The 14,412-nt window shown below is 43.6% G+C and overlaps 1 protein-coding gene across 1 annotated transcript in view; it reads left to right on the top strand.

The window, feature by feature from the left end:
* The window catches only part of RPGRIP1L (RPGRIP1 like), a 115,671-nt gene that overhangs the window by 9,831 nt on the left and 91,428 nt on the right, over positions 1 to 14,412 (top strand). Inside the window, exon 3 of the mRNA XM_083164966.1 lies at positions 5,717 to 5,861. Within this exon, the coding sequence (XP_083021092.1) occupies positions 5,717 to 5,861 (145 nt within the window). The remainder of the gene's footprint in view (positions 1 to 5,716; positions 5,862 to 14,412) is intronic.

Consider the following 14,412-nt stretch of genomic DNA (forward strand, 5'->3'; position numbering starts at 1 on the left):
ACCTTGTCCAGCTTCACAAGTATAACAGATTGCGGATACTGTCACTATGCATGTGGCCCTGAATAAATCCCCGTGGGTACATGTGACCTGGTCCTATCCTATGTGTTGCAGTGTTAGGGTGGGTACATATGAGCTGGTCCTATCCTATGTGTTGCAGTGTTAGGGTGGGTACATGTGACCTGGTCCTATCCTATGTGTTGCAGTGTTAGGGTGGGTACATGTGACCTGGTCCTATCCTATGTGTTGCAGTGTTAGGGTGGGTACATGTGACCTGGTCCTATCCTATGTGTTGCAGTGTTAGGGTGGGTACATGTGACCTGGTCCTATCCTATGTGTTGCAGTGTTAGGGTGGGTACATGTGGCCTGGTCCTATCCTATGTGTTGCAGTGTTAGGGTGGGTACATGTGACCTGGTCCTATCCTATGTGTTGCAGTGTTAGGGTGGGTACATGTGACCTGGTCCTATCCTATGTGTTGCAGTGTTAGGGTGGGTACATGTGACCTGGTCCTATCCTATGTGTTGCAGTGTTAGGGTGGGTACATGTGACCTGGTCCTATCCTATGTGTTGCAGTGTTAGGGTGGGTACATGTGACCTGGTCCTATCCTATGTGTTGCAGTGTTAGGGTGGGTACATGTGACCTGGTCCTATCCTATGTGTTGCAGTGTTAGGGTGGGTACATGTGACCTGGTCCTATCCTATGTGTTGCAGTGTTAGGGTAGGTACATATGACCTGGTCCTATCCTATGTGTTGCAGTGTTAGGGTGGGTACATGTGACCTGGTCCTATCCTATGTGTTGCAGTGTTAGGGTGGGTACATGTGACCTGGTCCTATCCTATGTGTTGCAGTGTTAGGGTGGGTACATGTGACCTGGTCCTATCCTATGTGTTGCAGTGTTAGGGTGGGTACATGTGACCTGGTCCTATCCTTTGTGTTGCAGTGTTAGGGTGGGTACATATGAGCTGCTCCAATCCTATGTGCTGCAGTGTTAGGGTGGGTACATATGACTTGGTCCTATCCTATGTGTTGCAGTGTTAGGGTGGGTACATGTGACCTGGTCCTATCCTATGTGTTGCAGTGTTAGGGTGGGTACATGTGACCTGGTCCTATCCTATGTGTTGCAGTGTTAGGGTGGGTACATGTGACCTGGTCCTATCCTATGTGTTGCAGTGTTAGGGTGGGTACATGTGACCTGGTCCTATCCTATGTGTTGCAGTGTTAGGGTGGGTACATGTGACCTGGTCCTATCCTATGTGTTGCAGTGTTAGGGTGGGTACATGTGACCTGGTCCTATCCTATGTGTTGCAGTGTTAGGGTGGGTACATGTGACCTGGTCCTATCCTATGTGTTGCAGTGTTAGGGTGGGTACATATGAGCTGGTCCTATCCTATGTGCTGCAGTGTTAGGGCGGGTACATATGAGCTGGTCCTATCCTATGTGTTGCAGTGTTAGGGCGGGTACATGTGACCTGGTCCTATCCTATGTGTTGCAGTGTTAGGGCGGGTACATATGAGCTGGTCCTATCCTATGTGCTGCAGTGTTAGGGTGGGTACATATGAGCTGGTCCTATCCTATGTGTTGCAGTGTTAGGGTGGGTACATATGAGCTGGTCCTATCCTATGTGTTGCAGTGTTAGGGTATGTACATGTGACCTGGTCCTATGTGTTGCAGTGTTAGGGTGGGTACATGTGACCTGGTCCTATCCTATGTGTTGCAGTGTTAGGGTGGGTACATGTGACCTGGTCCTATCCTATGTGTTGCAGTGTTAGGGTATGTACATGTGACCTGGTCCTATCCTATGTGTTGCAGTGTTAGGGTGGGTACATGTGACCTGGTCCTATCCTATGTGTTGCAGTGTTAGGGTGGGTACATATGAGCTGGTCCTATCCTATGTGTTGCAGTGTTAGGGTGGGTACATGTAACCTGGTCCTATCCTATGTGTTGCAGTGTTAGGGTGGGTACATGTGACCTGGTCCTATGTGTTGCAGTGTTAGGGTGGGTACATGTGACCTGGTCCTATCCTATGTGTTGCAGTGTTAGGGTGGGTACATGTGACCTGGTCCTATCCTATGTGTTGCAGTGTTAGGGTATGTACATGTGACCTGGTCCTATCCTATGTGTTGCAGTGTTAGGGTGGGTACATGTGACCTGGTCCTATCCTATGTGTTGCAGTGTTAGGGTGGGTACATGTGACCTGGTCCTATCCTATGTGTTGCAGTGTTAGGGTGGGTACATGTAACCTGGTCCTATCCTATGTGTTACAGTGTTAGGGTGGGTACATATGAGCTGGTCCTATCCTATGTGTTGCAGTGTTAGGGTGGGTACATGTGACCTGGTCCTATCCTATGTGTTGCAGTGTTAGGGTGGGTACATGTGACCTGGTCCTATCCTATGTGTTGCAGTGTTAGGGTGGGTACATATGAGCTGGTCCTATCCTATGTGTTGCAGTGTTAGGGTGGGTACATATGAGCTGGTCCTATCCTATGTGCTGCAGTGTTAGGGTGGGTACATATGAGCTGGTCCTATCCTATGTGTTGCAGTGTTAGGGTATGTACATGTGACCTGGTCCTATCCTATGTGTTGCAGTGTTAGGGTATGTACATGTGACCTGGTCCTATCCTATGTGTTGCAGTGTTAGGGTGGGTACATGTGGCCTGGTCCTATCCTATGTGCTGCAGTGTTAGGGTGGGTACATATGACCTGGTCCTATCCTATGTGTTGCAGTGTTAGGGTATGTACATGTGACCTGGTCCTATCCTATGTGTTGCAGTGTTAGGGTGGGTACATGTGACCTGGTCCTATCCTATGTGTTGCAGTGTTAGGGTGGGTACATGTGACCTGGTCCTATCCTATGTGTTGCAGTGTTAGGGTGGGTACATATGACCTGGTCCTATCCTATGTGTTGCAGTGTTAGGGTGGGTACATATGACCTGGTCCTATCCTATGTGCTGCAGTGTTAGGGTGGGTACATATGACCTGGTCCTATCCTATGTGTTGCAGTGTTAGGGTGGGTACATGTGACCTGGTCCTATCCTATGTGTTGCAGTGTTAGGGTGGGTACATGTGACCTGGTCCTATCCTATGTGTTGCAGTGTTAGGGTGGGTACATGTGACCTGGTCCTATCCTATGTGTTGCAGTGTTAGGGTGGGTACATATGAACTGGTCCTATCCTATGTGTTGCAGTGTTAGGGTGGGTACATATGAACTGGTCCTATCCTATGTGTTGCAGTGTTAGGGTGGGTACATATGACCTTGTCCTATCCTATGTGTTGCAGTGTTAGGGTGGGTACATGTGACCTGGTCCTATCCTATGTGTTTCAGTGTTAGGGTGGGTACATGTGACCTGGTCCTATCCTATGTGTTGCAGTGTTAGGGTGGGTACATATGAACTGGTCCTATCCTATGTGTTGCAGTGTTAGGGTGGGTACATATGACCTGGTCCTATCCTATGTGTTGCAGTGTTAGGGTGGGTACATATGTTGATATGTTGTCCGATACCGTGGATCGGAACTGCGTATCATACACGTCGTCTAGTGTGAACTCTCATTTGGGCACTCCGGTGAGTCACACGCGGAGAATGACACATCTGAAGTTCTGCGCGTCAGATGTGACAGTTCGGTGGACTACAACATCCAGGAGCGGACGGGGCCACTGAACTATTAATCAACCAGTCATGCGTGATATCGTTCTGCGTATACAGGCAACCCGCCACCTGTGATCCAGGTCATAATCTGTAGCTGAACCAAGAAAAAGTATAAGATACAGCGCTGTTTGTTTTCTGAAAATAATTTATTACAAAATAATTAAAATCATTTTTAATAAATAAAAATATCACACGATATGAGAATTCTCCTGGAGTAAACTTGTATATACATTTTTTTATAAAAGGTATTAGTAAAACGAATAATGATGGATTTGAATAGTTCCAGCTAGCATTCAGGTATGTTATGGAGGATCAGTTTTTCTCCAGCTCCTGATGAAGGCGCGTGAACACGCCGAAACGCGTTGAGCCACAGCACCCTTGCTCCAGCCTGCACTTGGAGAGACATTCCATCTCACACCTTGTCCAGTTAAAATCTTGGCACAGTATTACCAGACTCCATCCGGAGCAGTTTACTCCAACACCTTGGACCCCAATACTGAGTTCACTCTGCAGCAACTAAGCCAGGTATTGACATACCATAAGAACGGCATCGTCTCACTATTGATTGACGTTTGGAATCCATCACCGGGAAATCACGGGGACTGGGACTGTGCAACTCCTCCTTTATAAGGATACCACAATGGTCTGGTAAATATAATCTATGGTGTTGAATTGGACACAAAATTGATCCTCCATAACATACCTGGAACTATTCACATCCATCATTATTCTTTTTACTAATACCTTTTATAAAAAAATATGGTACTTGTGTATTATCACGGCGCCCATCGCATCGCATGCCACTCATTAAGGTATGCGATGGCATGCGATGGGACCCGATTTGAGCATTTTCCTGGGCTGAGTATACAATTTTAATATCGCGTCGCATGCCATTATAATGGCATGCAATGCGACGCGATCATGCCTGATTTGGGCTTATTCCCATGGTAAATGCCCCCCCAGACCCAATTTTTAATTGTACACTCACCCTGATGGGTAATGACTATGTTAAATGCCCCCCCATTGTTAACGCCACCCCACTATCAACGCCAACCCGAAGCATGATGAGCGGCGGCGGTACGCGTCCTCTGACCTTTTCATACCCCCACTATCCACGTCGACCCAATTAAACCGATTAAAAATCGGGTCCAATCTCGTTGCATCGCATGACAATGTGGGCGCCGTGATAATACACAAGTACCAAAAATTTATATACAAGTTTACTCCAGGAGAATTCTCATACGAAATGTATATCGTGTGATATTTTTATTTACTAAAAATTATTTTACTTATTTTGTAATAAATTCTTTTCAGAAAAAACCCAGCGCTGTATCTGATGGTTCTGCAATTATTTGGGAGTCTTACACCCTCCCGATACAGCAGCTTTAACAACACCGGTGGTTCCCCCTTTCTATTTCACATAATCTGTAGCTGACCTTAAAGATAGCAGATGCGGGGTTAATGTGGATTGAGGTTGTGGGGTCTCGGCTAAGAAATGCATATCGCTTTTGTAAACAGGAGAGATGTAAAATGAAAGTAAAAAACCATGATAGATACGGAATCGGTAAAGTACCTTTTACCCAGAGTGTTCTGTATTACTGTGATATGCAGTCATTAGATCTACAGTATCTAGGTCGGCATGGTAAAAATGTCGACATGAGTTTCTTTAAAAAAAAATTGAGCCGACATGTGCCGACAGGCGGTATTTCATACCCTACCATCCACTGTGGCGTGGCGGGAGAATATAAAAGTGAGCCCGAAGCATGGTGAGCATGTCCACGTCGACATTTGGAATGTCAACCTATGGACCATGTCGACATTATGACAGTCCACATTTTGAACCAGTCGACCTTTTGAAAGTCGACCAATAGTGGTCAACCTTTTGATTATAGATCTAATATACCGTAACCATTACTGTAATCTGCTTCTGGAAGGTTCTCTTCAAGGATAGCAGTGGGCATTTGTTAACTTACCTAAAAAGGTGTCTGTGACCGGACTGTAAGTATTAAACTCTCTGTTCTGCGTTGTAACGATTTTTATTCATCTGTATAAAACTGTTTTTCTGCCTTGTAGAGTCCAACTCTCCTCAGAGTATAAAGGCACGACAAGCAGTGTCACGTGTTACACGGCAGGAACTGGAAGACCGATACTTACGGATTCACGATGAGAACCTTTTGCTCAAACAGCACGCACGCAAGCAAGAAGATAAAATAAAGAGGTTAGCAAACTCCATGCTGATGGTCCTGCTGTCGGAAGCAAAGCTTCCAAACTGTTACAGATCAATAGGACATCGTTTCCCATCGATCATATTTTTAGTCTTTCCGTCTGAGGGCTCACAGGAATTAGCTCATAAATGTATGAACAATGTAGATGTATAGATGTGGCTGTGTTGTGTTCTGATCAGTTGCTGCCACGTTTATAATGCCCACTTCTGCCCCTTTCAGAACGCACTAAAAAAAACGGTGTTTGGCCGATTTTTAACAGTTTTAAAATGGTAATATGTGCGGTCTGAAAACGTTTTTTGGAGACGGTAAAAAAGCAGGGTCCTACCCAATTCCCAAGACCCATTTTTTGCTGTCTGAATGGGTCTGAAGCGTACCCAGGCAGCAGTGAGCACTATTGGTCCACAGTGCAGTGCATATTTAATGAGCCGGACACTCATTACATATGCGCATATGTAATGAGCGGCCAGCTCATTAAATATGCACTGCGCTGGCTCAGAGGGGACCAGCTAATGCTCAGTGTCAGACCCCCTACCCCTACCCTTCCAGCGTCCTGCAGCTCTCCTCCCTGCCTGCAGTGCAGGAGCTCCTGCTGGAGGTCTAGGTGTGGGCTCTGGTGCCTGATCCCCTCTCTCTATACCTCCAAGAGGTCACTGCCCAGCGCATCTCCGGGGTGTCTCAGCTGCTTTCACACAGCAAACCTGCTTTAGACCAGGTATTTACATGCAATGTGAAAGGGGTTAAACTTGCTCTGAGCCGTTTTAAATAGCTGGTCTAAGCAGGTTTTGCGTTATTTAGCAGCATTATTGACAACCGAACAGTCACATATTGCACACCGTAAACACCGTAGCAGAGTTATACGCAGATACGTTTGTAAGGCAGCTCAATGGGCCAGAAATGCAGTTTCAGTAACTTGGATCAGGTCTATGTGGTGTTTGCCAGCCCTTTGTATGCAGTGTATCTGAGCCAGTATTCCAAGCCAAGAGAATCCTACTTGCTGCACATCTGGCATAGCTATCTCTGAGATGGACAGCGTCCTCTATTTCAAACTACGTAATCGCAAAAGACTAACTGATGACAACCTGTTCTACTTTATTTTATTTCTTTCATTTTCCCATTCATTTTCGGCTTCATGAGCTACTGCAGTTCTGACAAGTTTCCATTGTAAGAAAAATAATGAAAAGAGTCTTTTTTTAGTTTTTTAAAGAGACACAATTTGGGAAATCTTTTCTGCACAAAGGTGATATCAGTTTTGACTCTTTCGAATGCTGCAATTCTGTGTAGGCTTTTGGTACATCGCTGCTGAAAAATTAACTCACAGGTCTGAGCATTTATCTCCAAATCTATGGGTTAACGCATAACTGAAAATCCAGCCTAGTTGACTGTGGCCCTAAATATTGGCCCTCTGTTGACAACACACGTATGTACAGCATTACTTGTAGAATGTTTTTCTTAAATGTCATACAGTCCAGGCTTGCCTACCCTCCTGGAAATCGGGTCCGACTCCCCGGGAAGTTTGCAAGTCTCCCACTTGCTGGCCAGAACCCCCGCAGGTTCAATTACCATAAATCGCGGGTCCATAGAGAAGGGGCAGGGCTAAAATGATGTGGTAGCTCCGCGGCCCAAGAATCACAGTGTTTTCTGGCATGGGGGCGGGTCCAAGTGATGTCAGCTTTGTCCCTGCCCCCCCTGACGTGTTGCCTATCCAGGGCTTTTACTTTTTCGAAGTATGATACAGTTTCCTAGAGATTATAACAGGATTTTCATATTTTCACCGGAATCAAGTTGTAACTAATGCCCCGTACAGCGAGTGACCTCAGTGCTCAGCGATTCAGTGTCCCTCAGCGCACAGTGATGCACCAGTGATGTGCAATTAGCCAGTGTTCTTTGGAGAGAGATCACTGCCAATCGCTAGATATATATATATATATATATACTGCATTCATATATATGTAGTCAGGCAATAGCAAAGTGCGGGACCGCTTAGCAACGTCGCCAGGGGCAATACACACGGAGCGATCTGTGCTTCATTTCTAAACTACCTAATCACAGCGCATACAAATTGGCTATAATTGCCCTGTGTTTATGCCTCAGAAGATTTTGGTAGCTAATTATATTAAGGAAGTGAAACATTGAAAATGTGTCTATACATTATACAATGCATTCGTTTTTTTAGCTTAATCATAATTTAGTTTAAAGAATCTCTGAGGGTTAAATTTAATAAATTTGGTTTTGATATATTTTAATAAATTTGAAATCCTATATATTGATGTTGGGTTTCAGTGATTAAAACACACATTTGCTAACAGACTAATTTTTCTGATTTTTAAATGTAAATCAATGTGCGGGTTACCCCCAGAACACAACGTTGATTTACACTGATTTAAAATGATTCAAAATTGATCTCTAATAATTTACCTTTACCTTTAATTGTGTTTTCAAGTTCATTTGTCACCAATTATTAGCTCTTTATATTTTAGTGTTTGCATTTCCTTCCCCTTCCTTGTACCTCCTACTTACCCTAATATCTCAGTGCAAATATAACATACTGATTAAAAAATAGAATATTTGCATAAAACTAGTTACTGTCTAACAATAGTAATTGTGGAATAAATAAAACGGAATACTGACATCGGAATCCAGACCACTGGTACAACAAGGGATGAGCACAAAGAAGCCCCTCACGGGCTCTCCACGCTAGTGATGGGCAAAACCGGTCACTAACGAGAGCTGGGATCCAGCAGATCAGTCAGTGAAAAGATCTGTATCTTTTAGGCGGATCATCGATTCACTTTGAAAGAAGGGGTAATTGATAATAAGAAGCATAATTTGTTTTACAATCATTTATTGCCATTTTTTTTTTCCTTTTTTTTTTTTTAAACAGTGATCTGTACAAATAAGAACATACATAACCGAGTAAAACACTGATCGATGGCTGGGTGCAGAATCGCCATCGCTGGCAACCATCGATGGTGTCTGCACCGATGGCCATCCCTACCAGCAGCAGCCTTGTTATTCTTTCTTTCACTTGCAGTCACAGCACTGAACTCAGTCTCCAGAGTTAGTACATCTCAGCTGCCACAGGTGGCAGTGCTGAGATCAGACAAATGCATTGTAATGAAAAACGAAACTGAAAGTAAAAGAACGACGGATCACCTTTTTGGGATCGGCGGCTCACTCAGTCTTTTATGGGATCCGTTCAAAAGAACCGCTTCGTTCGCGAACGACCCATCTCTACTCCATGCTGAGCTTGCCACACTGTCAGGCCGTCGTCCGACTCCCAAATTATTAAACTATGGCTTTTATTCTCAGAAGACTGGATGGTGCAGTAACATTCATCAGCCAGCTGAAACTTGCTTTCATATGACTTGGGTTTGACAGAACAAACCAGTATGTTGGCAATGCGTTATCTTTGTAGGTAATGTAATCTATATTTCCACACCCACCTATGACATATCCACCTAGATATATAGATTTAGTTATGCCAGGGTTGTTCTCGTGTGTATTTGTGTATATATGTGTGTGTGTGTGTGTGTGTGTGTGTGTTTGTATGTGTATATGTATGTATGTGTATATAAATAATATATTCAGTTCAAGATCTCACCGTGAGGTTATGATCTTGAACTGAACAGTCGGATACTGGAATTAATGTTGGAATCAATACTGGAACAGACGTCCTTGGGTGCTTACTCCTTTGACCACCGACGCGTTTTGCTGATTAGTTTCCACTTTTTCTCTTCCGCTTACATGCGCTAGGTGGGCGGAGACAGGACACAGGAGGCGCAGGTAGCTGCTTCTCACTCGCACTGGGGGTGGAGGAAGCGCCGGCAAGTGCTGTTCCCCGCTGGGTCTCTCCCCCCCCCCCCCCACCCGCTCAGCTGTGTTCTTGCTGTGCAGCTGCACTTCCTGCACCCTCTGTAGTTCTACCACTGGGTGGGAGGAAAGCGGTGCCACTCACTCCCTCACCACTCTATTAGAGATCCAAGCCAAAAAGCGATGCCAAATTATCAGCATCCCATGCAAATAAGCCCAGCACATCAAAGAATCTCTGAAGTGCCGCATTAACAATGAGGCGGATGGAGCTACAGCTCCAAGCCGCTAGATAGCAGTAGGTCTATCCTCATGACAAGAAGAAGGTGAGCTATTAACTGCAACAGGTTGGGTTGTCAATCCCCAATATAACGTATCATGAAAAACCAGGCGTGTACCAGCACTGGCTGTAAAACTTTCTTAAAGAAAAAGTCATGAAAAATGGTGGGAACGGTATCTTCTGAAAGTAAACTATTTAATTACACAATATGAAGATATTCCATATAGAATCCCATATTAAAATTGCAAGTATATAGTGTGTATATACAAGTGCATGTATATAGAAATATACAATGAGTAAAGTCAATACTACTAATAGCATATAGAATAGATATTATTTGGACTTTGGACATCTTCAATACCATGATGAAGCATGTTGTTACCATGTAGCCAGCATAGTCCCAATGAGTATTTATTTAGTGGATGATGATATTACAACAAATTCATACACATTCATTGTGGAGACCCGGGGAGGAGGAAGGGACACTTACACTTCCATCCCGCGAACCGTGACATTGTGTTACCATGTATCCAATCATGGTCCCAGAGTAAGAGTGCCCATACACTGCTGCGATGTCTCGTAGCAGTGTACGGACACCCGATACCCTGCGAACCGCCGGGACCTTCCTGGGCGGCAGGGATACGTGCGATCCGCCACAATTGTTTTGACGGCCTGCATGCATCCCTGCTCCCCGCCCGCCAAGCCGCCAGGAGGGAGGTCCCAGGACGGGTGGTCGGATGGACAGCAGGTCCGACCACCTGCTCGGGTCCAATGAGCACGGGATCATGCATCGGACCTGACGGCACGTCAGGGACAGCCGATTTGGTCTGATTTATCAGCCCGATTGGTTGCAATCGGCCAAATCAGACCAAACCGGCTAAGTGTATGGGAACCTTTAGTCACATACCACGGAAATGAAGTTTATAGACCGAGAAAGAGTTTGTTCAGTGTCATGTGACCGCAATAGTTATATTTAGTACACAATAAGGTAACTATAGTAACAGGCTTTATATGTAGTTTAAACCACAAGATTACTAATATAAAACAATAGGTATCTATATTATTGATTCAGAGGGATATATATTTAAAACATATCATGGTACGAATAATAATTAAGAAATTAAACAATCATAAAAATATTAATAGAAAATATATATATATATATATATATATATATATATATATATATATATATACATACACACATACATATGTACACGCATATACATACATGTATATGGATGTTCACCATTATATATGGATATTGAGCAATATTGGTTTTTCTATATATGGATTCTCCTTTTTAAACCATTTAGAACATTTTATATAAGAGGGAAATTTGGGTTTCACTATTGCTTTTAATGGACGGAGTGATATTTCAATAACATTATTAAGATTGTATCAATTGTGTTGTGAAGCATTCACTTACAGTTGTGCTCATAAGCTTACATACCCTAGCAGCAGAATGTGTGATTTTCTGGTCATTTGTCAGAGAATATGAAAGATAACTCACAAACTTTTCTGTCACTGATGGTTAGTGGTTGGGTGAAGCCTAGTTCTTAATACCGTGTATTGCCCCCTTTAACATCAATGACACCTTGAAGTATTTTGTGGTAGTTGTGGCCGAGGCTCTTTATTTTCTCAGATGGTAAAGCTGCCCATTCTTCTTTGCAAAAAGCCTCCAGTTCCTGAACATTCTTGGGCTGTGTTGCATGAACTGCAGGTTTTAGATCTCCCCAGAGTGGCTCAATGATATTGAGGTCAGGAGATGGCCACAAATTCAATAACAAAAATCTGACTTCTCACAGATGCGTCTTCCTCATTTGCCATGACGAAATATATTAAGATCTTTCACTCGCTGTGACAAAAATAAGATTTTGTCAGTCCAACTATTCAGATGACCAAAGTCCAAGAAGATGATCCAATGCCGCGTCTACAGATGCCGCAGTGGATTACAGAAGCCGTCAGGAGACCTCTTTTTACCTCCTGTGTCATTGGCATATTTTTACACAACAGCTGCATCTCTGAATCAGGCCCTTAGTGACACAATAATACTGCGTTCATATCGCAAAATGCAGGGTCGCATCAGAATTTTGAAGCGGTTCAGGCCTGCATTTCAGGCCTCTTCCGCAACCCGGCAATATTGCCAGGTCGTTTGACCAGGTTAACCCGTTCACACTGCACAGCAACCCGGCAACAAACCAGTAAGAACCCTTTTCTTTACCGGTTCGTAATGCCTGGTTGCTGGACCCAGTAAGCTCTTTCAGATTGCACCTATTACCGGGTCGAACTGGCAACAAACCGGCATGAACCCGGTAATTAGGTGCCATCTGAAAGGGGTATAACACTGCTTCTATACTAATTTCTTTTGTTCCATGCCTTTAGTATAGGGAATTTTTAAGGCCCATACACAATAGACTATTTTGAGCTGGAAACTGCTCACTTTTTGACATGCAGCTGCTTTCAGCTCAAAGCCGCCTAGTGTATATGGTCGGGTGATGAGCTGTGAGCACTGATGCATCGCTGTCCATCATCCTGATTGACAGGACAAACTAACGGCTTTTCAGTCTATCTACGATCACCCCAGTGAAAACCGCTCAGTGCTTACACACTGAGCAGTTTTCCAGCCAACAATGTGCACTTCATCGCTGGCCATACACACTGGGTAAAGTTTGTATGGACCTTTATACTTAAATGATTAGATGATGACATTTGGTTTCCAGTTTTGCAGATCATATGATTATTATATTAATACAGCTCTTAAGGATTTGAGCTGTACAGACTATGCCATCTATTAGGTAAACCTTTATCAGTTGGATATCGGATCTGTATCTTGTTTCTTAAGCTTACGTTATGTATCACATAATATAACAGTTGGTTATGCGGGTACACTACTGATATACAAGTAAAAACACCCAACTACATTTTTGTTGCAAGAGAGACTGCAGCGTATTTATTGGTTTGAGACCACATGAAATCTGGTCTTCATTTCTCTATAATCTCCGTTTACACTTAACACAAAAGGTGGAAATACCCCAAATCCTTCTAACACTCCTGTTTATGAGCAAGATCTTTGCGGTCCACAAACTATTTTGAAATATTAGAGCTGGCCCCTTGTGTCCATATAACACAACTCTGTCCAGTAACAAACAGCTTGTCATGCGAGGCTTGGCTTCTCCTACATATGGACTAAATATGTCTGATTTTTTTTCTTTCTTTCTTTCTCTATTTTACCACACTTAAATGATAAGCCCTAGGAAACTGTTATTTGTCAGTGCTATAAAGCAGATTGCTACCCAGTGGTTTCAATTATCTTCAAAGGGTCCTTTCACAGGCAGTAATAGTTCTATCAAAATCTGCAAAGTATTATTCCACTCTGCACTGGAGGCTTCAGCCGTAGACTCCTATTTTGCTGACTTTCACATTCCTTTTCATCTTTGTGTTAATTGGAGAATAGGAGTGGTCCCCGTTACATATCCCAACTGCAGGATTTTTCAAATGTAGCCGCAAAATGTGAAATGCTTACATGCACCCGACGAGCTTATGGTAAAGCAAATAAACCACAATACTGTCAGGAGGTAGAGAATTGCAATGTCATAGATGTCAGGAACATTGCTATAGATCGCTTATTTGCTTTAGCCTGCTTTGCAAACAAGTCCTGTTCGGGGAGGCAATGCAAGAAGACAGATCCCATCCCCTTCTAGTAGAGAGCTATGTATACTGAAATTATAGGTCACAAAATATGCCGGTTTTGCTGCAGAGCATTTCGTTTTCTGCATTCGCACTTATTTGCCCACCTTAAGCTGGCCATACATCTACAGATTGGTTGTCAGATCTGGCTGGTTGGAACAAAAACCTGGTAATGGATGACAGCAAATGACCGTCGACCATTTGTTTTGAAATCCTGGAAAACTGTCGAACATGGTCACTCAGATATACCAGGGTTTTGTTCCAACCGACAGATCGATCCGTAGATGTATGGCCAGCTTACACATAGGCCCTTATTCAGATCTGATCGCAGTACAAATTTGTTTGGAAAATGGGCAAAACCATGTTCACTGCAGGTGGGGCAGATGTAACATGTATAGAGAGAGTTAGATTTGGGTGAGTTATTTTTTTTCTGTGCAGGGTAAATACTGGCTGTTTTATTTTTACACTGCAATATAGATCTCACTTTGAAGTAAAACCCCACCCAAATCTAATTCTCTCTGCACATGTTACATCTGCCCCACCTGCAGTGCACATGGTTTTGCCCATTTTGAGCACAAATTTGTACTGCGATCAGATCTGAATAGGGGCCTTAATGAGGAGCTAGGCCACATTTTGATTTTGCAGCTGTCCCCATAAAATCAGTCTGAACTGACTTTTTGCGAAATTGCATACACAATATGGACAAAGACACAATAATTACATGTGTTAAGTACAAATTACTTTCTATACTTCATGACCGTGCGTTC

This window comes from Crinia signifera, chromosome 11 (assembly GCF_055691185.1).
Source record: "Crinia signifera chromosome 11, ASM5569118v1, whole genome shotgun sequence".
In the NCBI taxonomy this organism is placed as follows: domain Eukaryota; kingdom Metazoa; phylum Chordata; class Amphibia; order Anura; family Myobatrachidae; genus Crinia; species Crinia signifera.